Source organism: Aotus nancymaae, unplaced genomic scaffold, assembly GCF_030222135.1.
Source record: "Aotus nancymaae isolate 86718 unplaced genomic scaffold, 86718_ANA_hifiasm-v0.15.2.pri h1tg000033l, whole genome shotgun sequence".
NCBI classification, from domain to species: domain Eukaryota; kingdom Metazoa; phylum Chordata; class Mammalia; order Primates; family Aotidae; genus Aotus; species Aotus nancymaae.
The window spans coordinates 28,774,864-28,792,233 of NW_026988447.1; the positions used below are offsets into that span (position 1 = coordinate 28,774,864).

Here is a 17,370-nt window from a genome sequence, read left to right on the forward strand (position 1 = left end):
GCTTAGAAGAGGTACACTGGTGTCCTTAGTAGCAATACGCAGCTTTGCAAAAATTCTGAGCAGTAGCCTCTATCTTTCATGAAGGTACAATCCTTTTGGTTTTTAGTCTAACATCAGCCATTTTTCTTGGCAATTTAAAAAAAATACTGTGAGGAGGACAATGTTATTTAACATTGAAAGATTAATCCTCCTTTAGAATTCATTCAGCTTCCTATCTGAGTGGGGTCTTTGGCTCAACTTATTAGTTCAGTTATTTATAACAAATTTTAAAATTAAAGTGTGACACTGTGTTAATTAGAGAGAGAAAGTTGCTGTTCCCTGAGATTCCAAGTGTCCTACATTTACCTCACATTTCTTCAGAGTTAATATGTTTCCCTTATTGGGAACAAAAGCCTCTCCCCCTTAGGTACATTAATCAGGAGAATTGTGTGAGTGAAAGGAGATGGAGGAGGAGGCAGAGAATTGGAAAGAAAAGAATATGTCTTTAGCTTCCTTCTTTAGGAGTTTTAGCAAGATTGCATGAGGAAAATGACCTATTTTTGTTTTCTGAAAGACATAACGGCTGAGAAAAAACATTTGTTTTGACTTTATAAAAACTTTAACTTGGTATAGCTGAAGCCAATTATATAGAATTTAGATAGATGATTGAAAAAGGAATAAAATGTGGCCTCAATTATTTGGCCAGAAAAGCATTGAGATAGTGTAATTTTCTCAGGTGCCAACATAACAGAAAATTGTTCTGACCTTTTCCATGCTACTTTCCTAATGGCTATTTCTTACTTCTTTCTTTGATCATCCTGACCTTACTTGACTCCCTTCAGACCCCTCTCCATGCCAGCCTCTCACACACAGGCTTTTTGTTTGTTTTTGTTCAAAGGTTCAGAAGCATATTTAATGGTGTGTATAAAGGTAGCTGCAGGGTAATGATAACATTCAATGCTTCTCTCTGAATCCAAAACCACATATAACTACAGCCAAAAATGATATCCAGGATTTCTTTTCTCTTAGTATTTGTTTTTTCTTGGCACTTGGTTGAGAAAGTTAGAAGGGTTTAAAAATGTTTTGTCTTTTTGACTATTGCAAACTAAGTATCTTAATCTTAGCTTACATTTTTAATGCATTTTAAATATATCATCATAATATAACAATAGTTTATGTCATGTATAAAACAGTCATACATAATATCATTACTTTCTATAGCTACTATTCTGTGTTTTCCTTTACAGGCTTTTGCTATGTGCATATTTTTATGTAATTGTCATTGTGTAATTTTGAACTTAGAATTTTTATTGGTAATTCAAAGGAGCAACATGACGATGAAGAATATGTATCTTTCACTTAGTTCAAAAAATCACCTACTGCTGATAAGAATCAGAAAATGATGATTTTCCTGAGTCATGGTGAATTTTATATTTGTCACACTCAGATGGTGATTTTAAATGCTATTTTATTATGAGTTGTAAGAAGTAATTTTATCTTTTAATGTTGAGAAAGGCTTACAGTTGTATGTATGTGACTGCAGCTATAAAGTGTAGAATCTTTTTAGTTTTGTAAATATTAGATTTGACTGTATTGTCTTATAAGAAACTCGAAATAAAAATAAGCATTACACAAATTAGGAAATTCAAACTGTGTTGTTATAAACAGTGCAGCTTTAGGATACATTCTACTCACAAAACAGTCGTGTGTAAAATGTTTTTATACATGCATTAAAAAAAAAGAAACTCCTTAAAATGAAGTAACTATTTCCTGTTTCAGTTTTCATTTTCTTTTCGTTTGAAGAGCTTTTGTTGCTCACTAGGAGTTGCTTTAAATCTCTGGGAAGATCTGTTCCGAATTTACTACTTCTGGATTGGCTAAAATCTCTTTAAAGTGTGTACTCTGTTCTCTAAAAAGCTTAGGTCAGTTGAGCAACAAGCTACTCCTGTTTTTGTATTTTTTTTTTTTTTTTTTTTTTTAGAAAAAAGGCTGAGTAATGCTGGAGCCTTCTCGTGTGGCTGATGCAAACCTGGAGAATTTGCATCATCATTTAGCTGTAGTAAGTTGGTGTGACAGGCAGGCGCTTAAATACAAGCCCATGAGGAAGCTGAGCTGGTTTGTAATGATAGGGCGGCAGCAGCGGCAGCAGCAGCAGCAGTAGCAGCAGAGTGGTAGAACGAGGAGGTGGAGAACTGAGAGCGCGATGCATACACAGGTGTTTCTGAGTAGTAATTAGATCGCTGTGAAGGACAAAGCACACCTTTGAGTTTTTACCTGTGAACGAAGTAGCTCTGAGAGAGACAGTCTGAAAGCAGAGAGGAAGAGACACCAAAGTTGAAAGTTTTGTTTTCTTTCCCTCTGGTTTATTTCAACCCTGTGTGTCCCTACTATGGTCAGAAAGCCTGTTGTGTCCACCATCTCCAAAGGAGGTTACCTGCAGGGAAATGTTAACGGGAGGCTGCCTTCCCTGGGCAACAAGGAGCCACCTGGGAAGGAGAAAGTGCAGCTGAAGAGGAAAGTCACTTTACTGAGGGGAATCTCCATTATCATTGGCACCATCATTGGAGCAGGAATCTTCATCTCTCCTAAGGGCGTGCTCGAGAACACAGGCAGCGTGGGCATGTCTCTGACCATCTGGACGGTGTGTGGGGTCCTGTCACTGTTTGGTGAGTGCGCCTTTTCTCGGGGTGGGGGGGCGTGGCTGTGGGGTTAGGAAGCTTGCTTTCTGGGAAAGCAAATGGTCATTTTGGAGGAATGAATGGATGGCAAAGGCCACACCACATTTTTAAAATTTTTGTTCAGGTACATGAACTACCCAGACGCAACATCCACTGTTGGTGTGATCTGGAACTCCCTCAAATTGCTTCCTACAGGCTGTACTTTCTTTTCCTAAGACGGCTATTTTCTGACTTTTCCCCGTGATGATGCGAGCAAAGGCTAACGTTTATGACCCAGTAAAAAACACGCACAGTTTCTGTGCAGGGCAGTTGTGCTTAGTTTGGGGCATTCTGGCAGCTGGCATGCTGAGTGAGACACCTGTGGAGTGGAACCTGGCATGGGCTATTTAGACATAGAATAGAGTGTTCAGCAGAAGTCTTACTGACTTTTTAATAGCAAAACAAATGGGTGACAATCTTTTTAAGAATATTTTGTAAGTTCATGTGCTTGTCAGCTCTTAATATTCTTTCAAAAGTCCTTCACATGGAAAGATTATGATGGCACGTAACTCAGTTCCTATCATAAAGGGGTATATTACAATGGCCTGAGCATCTTTCAAATTATTTTTCAAACGTTCATCACTCCTTACCACCCATACACTTTTTCAATACAAGTTTTAAAACTTCAGCTGGGTGTTAGTTTTCTGTGCTTGCCCAGATCTGTTTTTTTTTTTCATCTATATTTCACTTGCTCCTCAGAGTCACAGATAATTTGTCCACCTGTCCAATGAATTAATCTGAAGGGAACTGATAGAAGTATAATTACTAATTTTTCTTCAAAATTTATGTCTTGTCTATTGATTTGAGAATTAACAGTAAAGAGGTAAATAAATGGCCCTTATGAGGTAGACAAATTACTAGAGAGCTACCTGAGTTTGTCGTAAAGATGATAAAAACTGGCGAATTGTCAAAAAATATTAAATTTGATTTATGCTATAAGGATATATTTACCCTTCTTGGGAAAGATTCTACACTTAAAAGTTGCTCTTTGTTTTAACCCTGGGACTAAGTCTAACTAACAAGTACTAACGCTAACTAGGACTAACACGTACTAACTCTTGATCCCATGTGTACCAATCCATTTATTCTTTCTACTCAGGCCCTGTGATGTTTTAAATCGTTGGTTTGACACTTATCTAGAGAACTCAAATTCCATTTTTTTTTTTTCTGAGACGGAGTCTCGCTCTGTCGCCCAGGCTGGAGTGCAGTGGCGCAATGTCAGCTCACTGCAACCTCTGCCTTCTGGGTTCAAGCGATTCTCCTGCCTCAGCCTCCTGAGTAGCTGGGACTACAGGCATGCACCACCACACCGGGCTAACTTTTTGAATTTTAGAAGAGACAGGATTTCACTGTGTTGGCCAGGACGGTCTTGATTGCCTGACCTCGTGATTCACCCGCCTTTGCCTCCCAAAGTGCTGGGATTACAGGCATGAGCCATTGTGCCTGGCCCTCAAATTACATTTTTAGGAAGAAGTTATTTTAAATAAAACTTGTTCAAACAATGTCATAGTATAGAAAGATTTATAGAGGAATTATTTGGGGCTTTTAAGAAAGAGTTTGTTAGTCATATTTATATGACTAACTTGTGTTTTATTAAATATTAAGTAACAATTGCATGTCATTATTTCTCAGTATTACTTCCCATTCTTATAAAATAATTTGGAATAATATGGTTATGAAAAACTCTAATAGTACCCTTAGCCACTATTAATATTTAAATAGCTCTGGTGTATGCATTTATAGATAAGGAGAAACCTAATTGTTGATCATCTTAAATGACTTTGTGCACCCTTAGCCTTTAAATCTTCCTAGAGCACTTTATATATTCAGAATAAATCAACATCTAATCAGAAGAACCACAAACAGTTTACTGGACTTTGCATACTTACATGCAGCTTCCACTATGTGATTCAGTTTTTGCAAATAATAAAGGATTACTCAGATGTAATAAAATAGATTACTATGAGTATTGAACTAGTTAAAGTGATGATGACTTGCGCTATGCAAATATGCGTATGCATATAATATATCATCTTAAAAAGCTCAAAAGAACATAAAAAAGAGGCAACAGCTAAGGAGACTAGCTAAGATTACACTTAAGTTGGTATTTTTTGATTAGTAATTGCAGGGAGTGTGCTATTGTATTAATCTACTTATCTATATTTACACTGCATTTGTCACTTAAGTTACCAGAAGCTTTTGGACAGGAGTGCCTCCCTAACAGCAAGCAAAGCAAAATATAAAGAAAATATAATCCTTCTTTTTGGAAAGACTCTAGAACTCTGGGAACAAGTGTAAAGAATCTGTATATTTGGTTATATATATATATGTATTTTTAAGTGAAGGGCCAATACATGGATTTTTACACCTTGTTTTGAACTTTTTTCATCTGGGCAAAATGATTATGAAGCTTGAGACCTTTAAATGAAAATCCTTCCCCGAGAACTCAGTTTAAAGCAAGGGCAACCATCCTGGAGTTTCAGCAAAGCGTACAGAGGTCTAGGTATTGATTCTTTGACAATAAATTCTGAGGTACTTAAGACTCCTTCCAATAACATTTTATATTGGATCCTTTTCTGGACAGCCTACCAACATGGCGAATGTTTTGCATGGAGAGTGAGTTGCAACTAATTACAAGTAGTTATAAATAGAGGAATATATCAGTGTTCCCCAAATATCAGTCTGCAGACTAGTTACTTTAGAATTAATTTGTGCAAATTTTAAAATGATAGAGATTCTTGAATTTCTCTTGTAGAAAATCTATACTCTCTTGATTACAGTCTGTTTTTCATTTGACTGTTTTTGAATTAAAAATTATTCCCAGACCAGGCCCGGTGGCTCATGCCTATTATCTCAGCATTTTGGGAGGCTAAGACAGACAGAACCCTTGAGCCCAGGAGTTCCAGACCAGCCTAGGCAACATGGTGAAACCCTGTCTCTATAAAAAATACAAAAAAATTTAGCTGAGCATGTGCCTGTGTTCCCAGCTACTTGGGAGGCTGAGATGGAAGGATTGCTTGAGTTCAGGAGGTGGAGGTTGCAGTGAGGCAAGATTGCACCACTGCACTCCAGCCTAGGTGCCAGAACGATACCCTATGTCAAAAAGTAAAAAAAAAAAATCATTCCTAGGTGACTTAGATGTCATGAGAAGTTTAGAAATCAGATATAAAATAGGTGACACTAAGAGTTCACTGAATATCCAAATTATATTTCTATTGGACTGTTCTGTCTGAAGTATTACTAATCAGTAATACTTTTCTACACTTTTATTTTCAGAAGTAGCTTGGGCAAAAATTGTGTTCTTACATTTGAGCACTTGACAGTACAGATAGAACTTTTTTTACTCAAATTAATAAAGTATAGCTATATTTCATGTGGTGCTTCCCGTGTGTCAGCCCATGTACCGTCCCTGGTACCCACTGCCACATTTATACATGCAACTCCCTTACCAGGTAGAAAAATTGCCATCTCTATTTTACAGAGAGTGAAACTGTGGTTTTGGGGGGTTGCATATTTGTCTAATTTTATGTGAGTTGTATTGTTATATGTTAAAAATTTAGCTTATAGTTAATTTGATCTAATGTAAACAAATATAAATTATAGCACCCCTTTTTAAAAAGTATATTCTGGCTTGGAGTGGTGGCTTATGCCTGTAATCCCAGCACTTTGGGAGTCCAAGATGGGCAGATCATCTGAGGCCAGGAGTTTGAGACCAGCCTAGCCAACATGGTGAAACCCCATCTTTACTAAAAATATAAAAATTACCCAGGTATGGTGGCAGGCGCCTGTAATCCCAGCTACTCGGGAGGCCAAGGCAGGAGAATCACTTGAACCTAGGAGATTTCAGTGAGAGGAGACTGCTTCTGCACTCCAGCCTGGGTGATGAGAAACTCTGTCTCAAAAAAAAAAAAGTATATTATTCCAACCATTTAGAATGTACACTTCAAAAAACATCCAAGATAGCCTTTTATAGAAACAGACTGTCAGAATTCATTATGTTGACAAAATATATCCTACAAATTAAATGAAATCTTGCAAGACATAGAGTCTATAGTTTTCTAAAGAGTGGATACATTGGGAGGCCGAGGAGGATGAATCATGAGGTCAAGAGATCGAGACCATCCTAGCCAACATGGTGAAACTCCGCCTCTACTAAAAATACAAAAATGAGCTGGGTGTGGTGGTGCGCCCCTGTAGTCCCAGCTACTTGGAAGGCTGAGGCAGGAAAATAGCTTGAACCCATGAGGTGGAGGTTGCAGTGAGCCGAGATTACGCCACTGCACTCCAGCCTGTGACAGAGTAAGATTCCGTCACACAAAAAAAGAGTGGACACTGCTTGTTTATTTTTATTTGCTACAGAACATACTAATTAAAAGGGTTCTCAAAAAAAAAAAAAACTTAAAAAATTAAAAGCTAACTCAAACTATTTGGACTAATGCCTTGTCTTGGTGTGAGGTATGTTCTTCTAAAAATAGGTCAATAATATTGGCGTTTCTCTTCTCTTTTTGCCCTGTTTCTAGGTTTTCAGCTCAAAATTCTGGAACATATGATATTGTAGACATGTTTCTTTATCATTTCAAGTAAAATTACAGTGTTCCAATAGAATAAACTCGGTGGGTCTTAGCAATTAGATGACTGTTATTTGTCTTGAATAAGGATGCCATTCAGAACAAAGCCAGTAGTTACATCTCAGGCAACATAAACATTATTGTATAGGCGTCTTGAAAATGTATTAAATTGGTACCATTTTGTGACAAATATTTCACAGGAGCCTTGTCTTATGCTGAACTGGGAACAAGTATAAAGAAATCCGGAGGTCATTACACATATATTTTGGAAGTCTTTGGTCCATTACCAGCTTTTGTACGAGTCTGGGTGGAACTGCTTGTAATACGGTAAGAGCATAGTAGAAATAATTAAGAAAAAATAAACCAATTCATTCTTATGAATCACCTTGATTATTTTTAACTGGTTAGAAATATGCATGTCGTGTGACTGTGTGATAAGCATATTTACCTCAGGATATAAAGCCTGTGATAAAATAACTTTCTGGATTAAGATATTTTTAATGCAATTTTATCACTGGCAAGCAAGCAGTTCACCAGCAATGCCAAACTTCTTTAAGTATCTACCTTTCTTTAACCCTCAGCTATTCTCTTTGACACTTCTAGGAGAAAGATGGTTACTTGAAAGGATATGAACATAAAAATTCACCTGGAAACCTTTTGACTAGCTAGACAAAATTAAATATTATACTAGGAATTAGAGATTTTTCTTATTGTAGATTACACCATTATGTCATTTGACTTTAGTCATTGTGATGAAGACACTTCTGTGCCTAACAACTTAGTAAGTCTTATACTTCATAAAACACAGAGTTTGCATGACAGAGTCAAGTGACTCATTTCCTCACATTAAACAAATCAGTAACTATAGTGGCAAAGGTCTTTTTTGATTTTGTTGTTGTAAGAATGTGTTCACATTCCTGATTGTCTTGGTTTAAAATCAAACTGAATAGTGCTAAGTCACTCTGAATAGCAAGTTTCCTTCAACTTTGTGGGAAGCTTATGATGTCATATGAGCATTTCAGAGTATCACAGTTCCTTAAGGGTAACTACTTAGATAAAATGTGACATGCACATTCTGATTACAGAATTTAATGGCTATTACTGGGGAAATCTGCTCTTATTAAACATATATGATTGAGAGCTCATGTGAGCTTTTATGGCTAAGTGGCAAATACGGTGCTAATAAGAATTGACTTAACATTAATTAGGAGTTTTAAGATGTTAAAAGCCTTTTTTTTTTTTTACATAAAAAAGATCTTCAAAGTAGTGTCATGTATCGTATCAGTATACTTCATGAAGTCTGTTTTCATTTTAAACAATTCTGCATTATTTAAAATTGTTATAATCAAATAATAATAAAGAAATATTTTTTTTCCTTTCCTAAAATCCCTGTATGGGGAATGTACTTTCTGCTCCTTTTTGATTATCTCAATTTTACCTGCTCTTCAAAGGTCATCTTAAATCCTACCTTTCCCACAATTAATTTCCTGTTTATTCTAATTTATGTTATTTCTTTCATCTCTGAATTCTTCTGGAAAATGCAGTCTCTGCCTCTCATTTGACATTGAACATGATATTTTCTATCCTTCCTTAATATTTTAGGTGTCTACATCTTGTTTCCCTGTTAAAACTATCAACATTTCAAGCCCATATAGATAAGATCTTTTCATAACCCTTATACTACTTAACTCAATGCTCAGTTTTTGTTAGGTATTAAATTATTTTTGAATGAGTAATTGAAAGTTTAGCATTAGCATATATTGAGTATGACATACTCAACATTCAAATGCATGTAGTACTTATTTTGACTGCTGGCCTGTCAGGCTGGGGGCTTTGGAGCTTGATGTAGTTGGACTTGACTCCATCTTCAGCCATGTACCAGTGGTGTAACTTTGACTCATTGCTTGCTATTATGATGAGCATGATCAATCCATGTAAATATAGCTTATATCTTGCAGTAGCAAAGACAAAATATTCATATATTAATTTATTTATTCCACAAACTGCTACAGAATGGTAAATGGCAAGAAAAAGAGATCTAAAGTGAAATCAGCCATGATTTCTGCTCCCAGGTAGCTGATAATCAAATGTTAAAACTACTTCTGTGTGTGTGTGTGTGTGTGTGTGTGTGTTGAAAGAGGAAACTACCTATGTATTCTAGAAGCTTTTAAAATATGTTCATATATCTCTTTGTCGTAACATACTCATATTGCTGAGTTGGCCTTTTAAATAGGTGGAATAACCAATGACATGAAGAGGGACGAGATAGCTAAGTATTTAAACACCTCTTCTTTTACTAATACCCATAGTTTCTAAGTTCTTCCCATTAAAATTATACTTGTAGATTAAGTCAGTATTGCCAGAAATTATCAGTAAAACACAGATTGCAAGGAGAGAAATATCACCTCTCAGTACATAGCAGGGGTCATTAAACGAAATTTGTGCATTCACTGTATGTTCAATATATATTGGGTTTCTGCTATGTGATAGGCACTGGAGATAAAATTGTGATTAAGATAGATACAATTTTGTACCCCTAGAGCTCAGAGTCAAGTTGGAGGAAATCATTATCAATCGACAAATCACATAGGTAAATATGAAATTGCTACTGTGATAAGCACTGTGAAAGACAGGCCAAGGGCTTTGGTTAGAATATGGTCCAAGAGATCTGTCCCAGTCAGAGGTTGGAGAGGCTTCCCCTGGCAAAGGAAAATTGAATCAAGATCTGAAGTATAAAACAGTCAATCAGTTGCAGAGACTGCAGGCAGAGAAGATTCATATCATTCTAGTGGGAGGAAGCTAACTGAAGAGATAGAGAGGGAGAGCTTAGACCACATGGAGCCTTGAATGCAATGTGAAGGATTTTTGCATATCCTGACCATATTTTGAAAGTGCTAAAATGGCATAATCAGATTTTAAATTATACATCAAAAATTGTATAAATGATGGAGAATAGCATTTTGTTTGGGGGAAGATGGGAAGGTGTCTGAGAAAAGAAGATAATTGAAAACCTCATGCTGCTCTCCAGTATCAGCTGGCCAAAGTTGGGAACATGTATTGGTGGTTGGTTTTCTGATAATCTATGGATCAGGCATGAGTGTTGGGTAACCACAAGAAGAAAGAGAAGCTAAAAAGGGAGTTTGGCATGAGAAATTAGATAATTGCACAGACTTGCATGTGTATGGAAAAAATAAACATTCATATATACTTACATCTAAAATGAAAAGGTTTGCAATTTTCTCATAAAAATATTTGAAGAACTGAAATAGAATGATTACCTATATTTATATATACCTGAATTTATTTCATATTCTTGTCTCATTTATATTTTCTTAATTGTATAAGATTATAATAAATCTATTAAAAATTTATACTTTGCATCTGAACGTTACTATAGGATTAAGAATAATCACTTGGCTTTGAGATTTTGTCTGTACAGAAAAAAATAAGAATAAAACAATGTCAAGTATTTAGGCATGTATTTGGAGGGAACACTTAATATTAATTTTTCAAGTTGTGTATTGTGTTCATTCTCTTGACTATGCCCTGACACATTAGATCTGTGTGGCATTAACAAATTCATAATATGGCTGAAGTTTACTTATTGACATTTTGAGAAAGAAGGACTCTGTCTAGATCTCATGTAATAAACCAGATTTTTAAGGAAAAATCAAATACGGGAGAGCAGGGGAAAAGTTCAGAGTACTTACCCTTGTTCCCAAGAATATGTGAAGTTTACAAACTAGCCACCAATGTTATAGGAAACATTTCATTTGGAAGGTCTGTGGCAACCTAATCAAGTACAGGTTCTGAAAATTACGGACTTTCATATTTAACCATGCTCCATATGCTAGATACACTCAAGGTAGATAAAAATTAATGAAAATGCTGTTTTTCCCCTGTGGTTAACCTAAATATATACATTGTTTTTAGCCCTGCAGCTACTGCTGTGATATCCCTGGCATTTGGACGCTACATTCTGGAACCATTTTTTATTCAATGTGAAATCCCCGCACTTGCGATCAAGCTTATTACAGCTGTGGGCATAAGTGAGTATTGCGGCTATAAATGTAAAAAAGGAAAAAAACAACACAAAAATGATTGAAGACAAAGTTTCTCTAGATGTTTTGCATCATAGGATTGCTTCTCACATCCTGTTCTTTTTGCTTACAGTTCCAAATCTGTACTGGAAAATAAAGAATCTGGGTTTGAAGTGCCATCCAATATTGTATTCCATGCTAGTTTTGTATTTGGTCATTAGATACAATGGCTAATCTTGTAAATAGTAAAAATTACATTATTAGTAAAATATTAAGTCAATTATATGTGAATGAGACTTTTAGAGATGAACCTCAATTATTTTATAGATTACTTGAATTGGAAATTAGCTATATATTGAATTATATCTCGTGTAATAATGGAGTTACATTTATATGCTGGGTGTGTAAGTTGTGTTCATACATTTTATAGTGTTAGCAGCTGTCACTCCCAGTGTTTTAACGTTAGCTGCCTGTTGTTGCTCATGAAGAGTTTTCTTTCAAGATTGATTATTAGTAGCATTTCTCAACTGGATTTCCTTATGGTCTCCAAATTGAGGTGTTCATCTTTTATCAATGAGCACAAATATTTTTTGATTTAAAAAGGAAACAAAAAGAAGAACATGTACAAAATTACATGAGTGATATGAAGCCATATATGACTTTAACTCCCCAAAAGATGCCAGGTACCAAATCCTTAAATATGGGAAAGGATAACTTAATTCTCGGTGCTATTTGAATCACTGTCTTAAGAATCAATATGATCACATTTAACCAAGTTTTAACTACTTATACATAGAAAGCTACACAGGAATAACTGAATTACATAATCATAGAAGAATTTTTGGTTTGTATGGCTGTGTTTCAACAGGATAATGCCTAGGATATTGCCTGTTATTTACTTATTTATTTTTAATTAAAGTTAAAAAGTAGATTTAGGGGGCACAATGCAGTTGTGTTACATGAATATATTGTGTAGTGGTGGAGTCTGAGCTTTTAGTGTAACCATCACTCAAATAGTGTACCTTGTAATCATTAGGTAATTTTTCATCCCTCATTCTCCTCCTACCCTCTCACCTTTCTGAGTCTCTGATGTCCATTGTTTCACACTCTATGTCGATGTGTATACATTATTTAACTTCCAGTTGTAAGTGAGAACATATGGTATTTGACTTTCTTCTTCTGTTATTCCACTTAAATAACGACTTCCAGTTCCATCCATGTTGCATGCACCAAACACATGATTTTGTTCAATTTATTGTGAACACAATCGAAATGGTAGCTATTCATACTTTTGGAGAAACATCATTTGAAGTTCCATGAGACTAGAGACCTATTCATTGCTATATTTCCAGCTCCTCACACAGCTCCTAGCATATTGTTGGTGCTCAATAAGTATTTGTTGACTGACTTTCTGAGAAGTCTAAGAACTTTTTCTCTAGCAGAAAAGTTTATAGTCTGTTTACTTGTTAACTTGGAGGATTAGATATCTTCAGTATTTTCAGGCAGTGGGAAAATGATAAAAATGAAATAGAGTTTGCTTCATATGATGTTCAGGTCTAGCAGCCTAAGGTTTTGTGAGATGAACCATTTTAGCATAGTGGTTACAGCTTAGGCTTTGGAGGCAAACAACCTGAAACTGAAACTTGGTGTTACAATTCTTACTATGTGATCTTGTGCTAGTTTTTAAATGTATCTAAGCCTCCGTTTTATTTATTGGGAAAATGGCTATGCGAAGATAGTCTATTAATATCTTGAATGGCTGAAGGAAGATTAAATTAAGTCAGTTTTTTGTTAAGGCCATATTCTTTTTTTCTTTTCTCAGCTTTTATTTTGAGTTCAGGAGTTTACGTATTTATTACATAGGTAAACTTGTGTCATGGATGTTTGGTGTACAGATTGTCTCATCACCCATGTACTAAGCCTAGTACCCAAGTTATTTTTTTCTGATTCTCTCCTTCCTTCTAAACTCCACCCTCAAGTAGGCCCCAGGGTCTGTTGCTCCCCTTTGTGTTCATGAGTTGTTATCATTTAGCTCCCACTTATAAGTGAAAACATGCGGTATTTGGTTTTCTGTTCCTGGTTTAGTTTGCTAAGGATAATGGCCTCTAGCTCCATCCATGTTCCTGCAAAAGACATGATCAAAGTCAGACTTCTTAAGATCTTTATCAGAGTGCCTTGCCTATAGAAAGTTCTTGATAAGTCCACTGTTCCACTAAGGGATTGGACTATCAGCCATTGTTATATTCACCATTTTCTTGTCCCTTGAATGACTGAGGCAGAATCATATCACAATTATATTTAAAAAAGAGAAGAGCAGGGATGGCATTTTCGAGAGCTCTGTAAATTAACAATAATAGTTATTAATTGAAAACTATAATCAGAAGACTTTAAGTGGACTGTATGTAAACATTTATAAATCCACAAATTTTGGTCACTTTGGAATTAAAATTACATGAATAATAATTCTATATTTATATTTTTGTAAGTCTATATAACTCCTTGTTTATCTCAATTCAATCAAACATTTTAAAGGAAAAATTTGTATTTCAGGGAAGTAAATGGAAACTGGTCAAGCTAAACTTTAAAACAATTATAGAAAAGGATAACTATGTTGGGGTTTAAAAAACCTCTGTAGTAGACATTGGTGATGGAATAGTTAACAAGGAGCCTGAGTAAATCTCAGACGAACTCAGACATTTCCTTCTATTGTTATCATGAGTTACCCCATTCATTTTTAAGTTTTGATGTTCCTTCTGCAAGCTTGAAATTCTGAGAAAGCAATGTGTTCCCATAATCAGCAACAGTTAAAAAGAAAACTGGATATCCTTATTACTCAGTGGTAGGTAATGTAAATCAGTGCCCTAATTGGGAAAGTCAAACTGTCTTTAAAAAAAATTTAGCTTTAATGGAGCAACAGGGGGTGGAGATGGAAATAGAGAAGGAGAAATTTATCTAGGGGCAAATCTCTCACATCCTGCTTTCTTCAAAGTGAGTCTAGGTGATTTTCTAACTGTTAGAGGTGGAAGGTTACCAAGATGTAGAAAATAGAGTCTAATTGCATGAATTGCTTCCCTGTGATCCTTAGGGAAGGAAACAGTTTGTGGCCATTTGAAATCTCTAGTTAAGCGTAGAAACAGAGCAAACCTGAAGGGTCTTGCTACATCACAGAAAAAAAGAATTTCAAATTTTGTGAAATGTTAGCCAACAATTTGAGAGATGATAATGGGATAAGGGTGGGAGTTAAGTGAATGCTAATTCACTCCCATTTTTTAAAGTATTGTATTTCATTTCTGTCAAATTTAATGAAGATAAAAAAGCTTTTGTTTATACAAATTTCATCCATTCCAGTAAACGAGTCAGGTACATGGATGTTTAGATGAAAAATCTTACAGATTCACATTTGGCTGTTCTTTTATAGCCCAATATTGTAATTACTTTCTTCACCTTCTATAGAAGTTCATGAATTTTCACTGCTCTTATAGATTCAATAAGCATTAAAGTGTGCTCAATATTTAAAATACTTATCTGTTGCTCTGTTTTCCTGAAATTGAACACAATATAATTATATACTTGGATGTCAGAATATAATTATTCTCTTAGCATAAAATAATTATTCAAGTGTTATATCTATATATATCTATATATATTCAAGTGTTATATCTATATATCTATATATCTATAGATACATATGTATCTATATACACACTTGAATGTCAGAACATAATTATTCAAGTGTACATATATATGTAAAATATATAACCCTATATAGTTATACACTTGAATGTCAGAATATAATAAAAATATTCTCCTTAGATATATATATTCAAATATATATATCTATATACACACTTGAATGTCAGAACATAATAAAAACATTCTCTTTAAGTTATGAGATCCAGTCCTAGATCCATCCCTAACACCATCAATTGTTGGATGTCAATTTCCTTGCTAATTTATTTTATATAGATGAGTTAAGAGCTGCATCCTATTTCTCAAACCTGTGAGAATAATTGGGAGGAACGAGCAAAATAACATTTATGATTTCATTGTAAAAAAAAAATTAACCAGTTCTACAAAGGTATCACTTTATATTCTGTTTGACATTTGTATTTTCCTGGCACCAGTAAATTACATAAAAGAAAATCTAGGACTATTTCTGTGTTAACAGGTCAAATATAGCATATGAAGTGGCTCTGTTTGAATCTTGTGACATCTAGCTATATCTACTTCTTTTCTACCGTAACTAAATTACCAGCACAATCAATTCTTCGGTAAATACGCATAGTATTAAAATATGCAAGTACTGCAGAGCAACTATCATATATTTTGGAAGGATGACAAGTAAAATGTGGAATCAAAGGTTCCTGAAATCCCAGCTAATACATATGAACTTTTGGAGAGAGAAAGAGCCATCATGAGTTTAAAAGAATTAGGTACACTATTATTTAAACATAATGGGATCATGTATGTCTTTTGAACTACTTCCTCATTGTTACCTGGGAACTAATAGTAAAAGTGTGGGCTCCAGAGTTACATTACCTGGGCGCCAGTCTTCACACTTACTACCTGTGTAAACATAGGCAAGTTAAATAATAGCTCGAGTCTCAGCTGCTCATCTGAAAAATAAGGCCAATAAAATAACTATGCCATAGAGATGTGAGGATTAAATAACATTATTCATGTAAAGCCTTTGTAAAATGTCTGCCAAAATAGTGTATATTTATGTATTGCTTAACATTTTTATTCCCGATAGTGAAATCCTAGATATAGACTGTCACCTTGCTTTTTAAAGTGTTTGTTGCTACATATCTTCTCTAAAATTAATGCAGCCAGGAAACAAATGCTAATAAAAAGATAAAAGGAATTCAGGCAGCCATTACAAACAGCAGTGAAACAACCCACTTTATCTCAACATGAAACATATATACACAACATCCATATATTTATCAGTTTAGCACAAAGTACTCAGAATTCAGAAGCCAGGAAGAACTTGAACCTGGGAGAAAACTCAATATATCTAGACTCTGTAATCTCACTCTTCAAAACCCAAAGACAGACTTGACTTATACACAGTACAGAAAGAAATACTTGCCAGTCCTTAAATCACAGCTTCAGTCTTTAACTTTCCCTTAAACATCCTCTTCAAATATAGCTTCCTTCAAATATGGATTTCTTATCTCCAGGATTTATAGATATAGCTTCCATTGCCGCATTTCAGTTCTTAGGAAACTGCATCATAAATAAGTAAATAAAAACTGTATGTCCCTGTATTTTTACTTTGGTAAAATTTAAGGGGAGCACACAAAAAAATGCCAAAATTGATATAATTATTTTCTCATGTGTGAAATTAGCAATTGTTACTCAAAGGAAGTAAAACTAGGACCAGAGAGCTGGCTTAGATTTCTTTGATTATTGCAATGTGGGTAGGTAGTATTTTTTTATGTATATATTATTTGTTTCAGAAACTCAGAAAGCCTTGCATTTAGTGAATCCCAAATCCCTTTTCAATATTGTTGGATAAGCAACTACATAGACATAAATTTCACTGTAAAGACACATGATGAAACAGCAGTTACAGCCACTGGAGAACCTTCACTGTGCCTCTCACTGGCTGCCTTGTTACTTGTTAAGCTATGCCTTCAGGGTAATATAGGTGCATCTCAGCTGGAATTTGGTCTTCCAAATAATGAGTACAATGTTGGATGCTCAGATAAAGCAGGGTTTTGAGAAACGTTTGAAAAAAATTTCATCTTTTTTCTTCTTTAAAAGTTTTGTTGAGGTGTAATTGTCATACAATAAATCATACATGCTTTAAATGTACAGTTTGATAAAATGTGATGTATGAATTCACTTCTGAAACTATCACCACAATCACGTATCCAGCAATGGGATTGCTGGATCATATGATAGATTTATTTTCAGTTTTTTGACGCACTGCCATACAGTTTTCTATAGTGTCTATACTAATTTAGATTTCTACTAGCACTGTACTTGCATCTTTATGAGAATTTTTGTAAAGCGGAGAGTAAAGCAAGGTGAATTGATCAGTTCATAATACCTGTTTGA

The 17,370-nt window shown here is 34.9% G+C and overlaps 1 protein-coding gene across 1 annotated transcript in view; it reads left to right on the forward strand.

Annotated features, from left to right (window-relative positions):
• Positions 1–2,114: 2,114 nt before the first annotated feature.
• SLC7A11 (solute carrier family 7 member 11) overlaps positions 2,115–17,370 on the forward strand; it is a 76,938-nt gene continuing 61,682 nt past the window's right edge. The window contains exons 1-3 of the mRNA XM_012443241.2: positions 2,115–2,645; positions 7,465–7,591; positions 11,198–11,313. Coding sequence (XP_012298664.1) covers positions 2,369–2,645; positions 7,465–7,591; positions 11,198–11,313 — 520 coding nt within the window. The 5' untranslated portion in view covers positions 2,115–2,368. The remainder of the gene's footprint in view (positions 2,646–7,464; positions 7,592–11,197; positions 11,314–17,370) is intronic.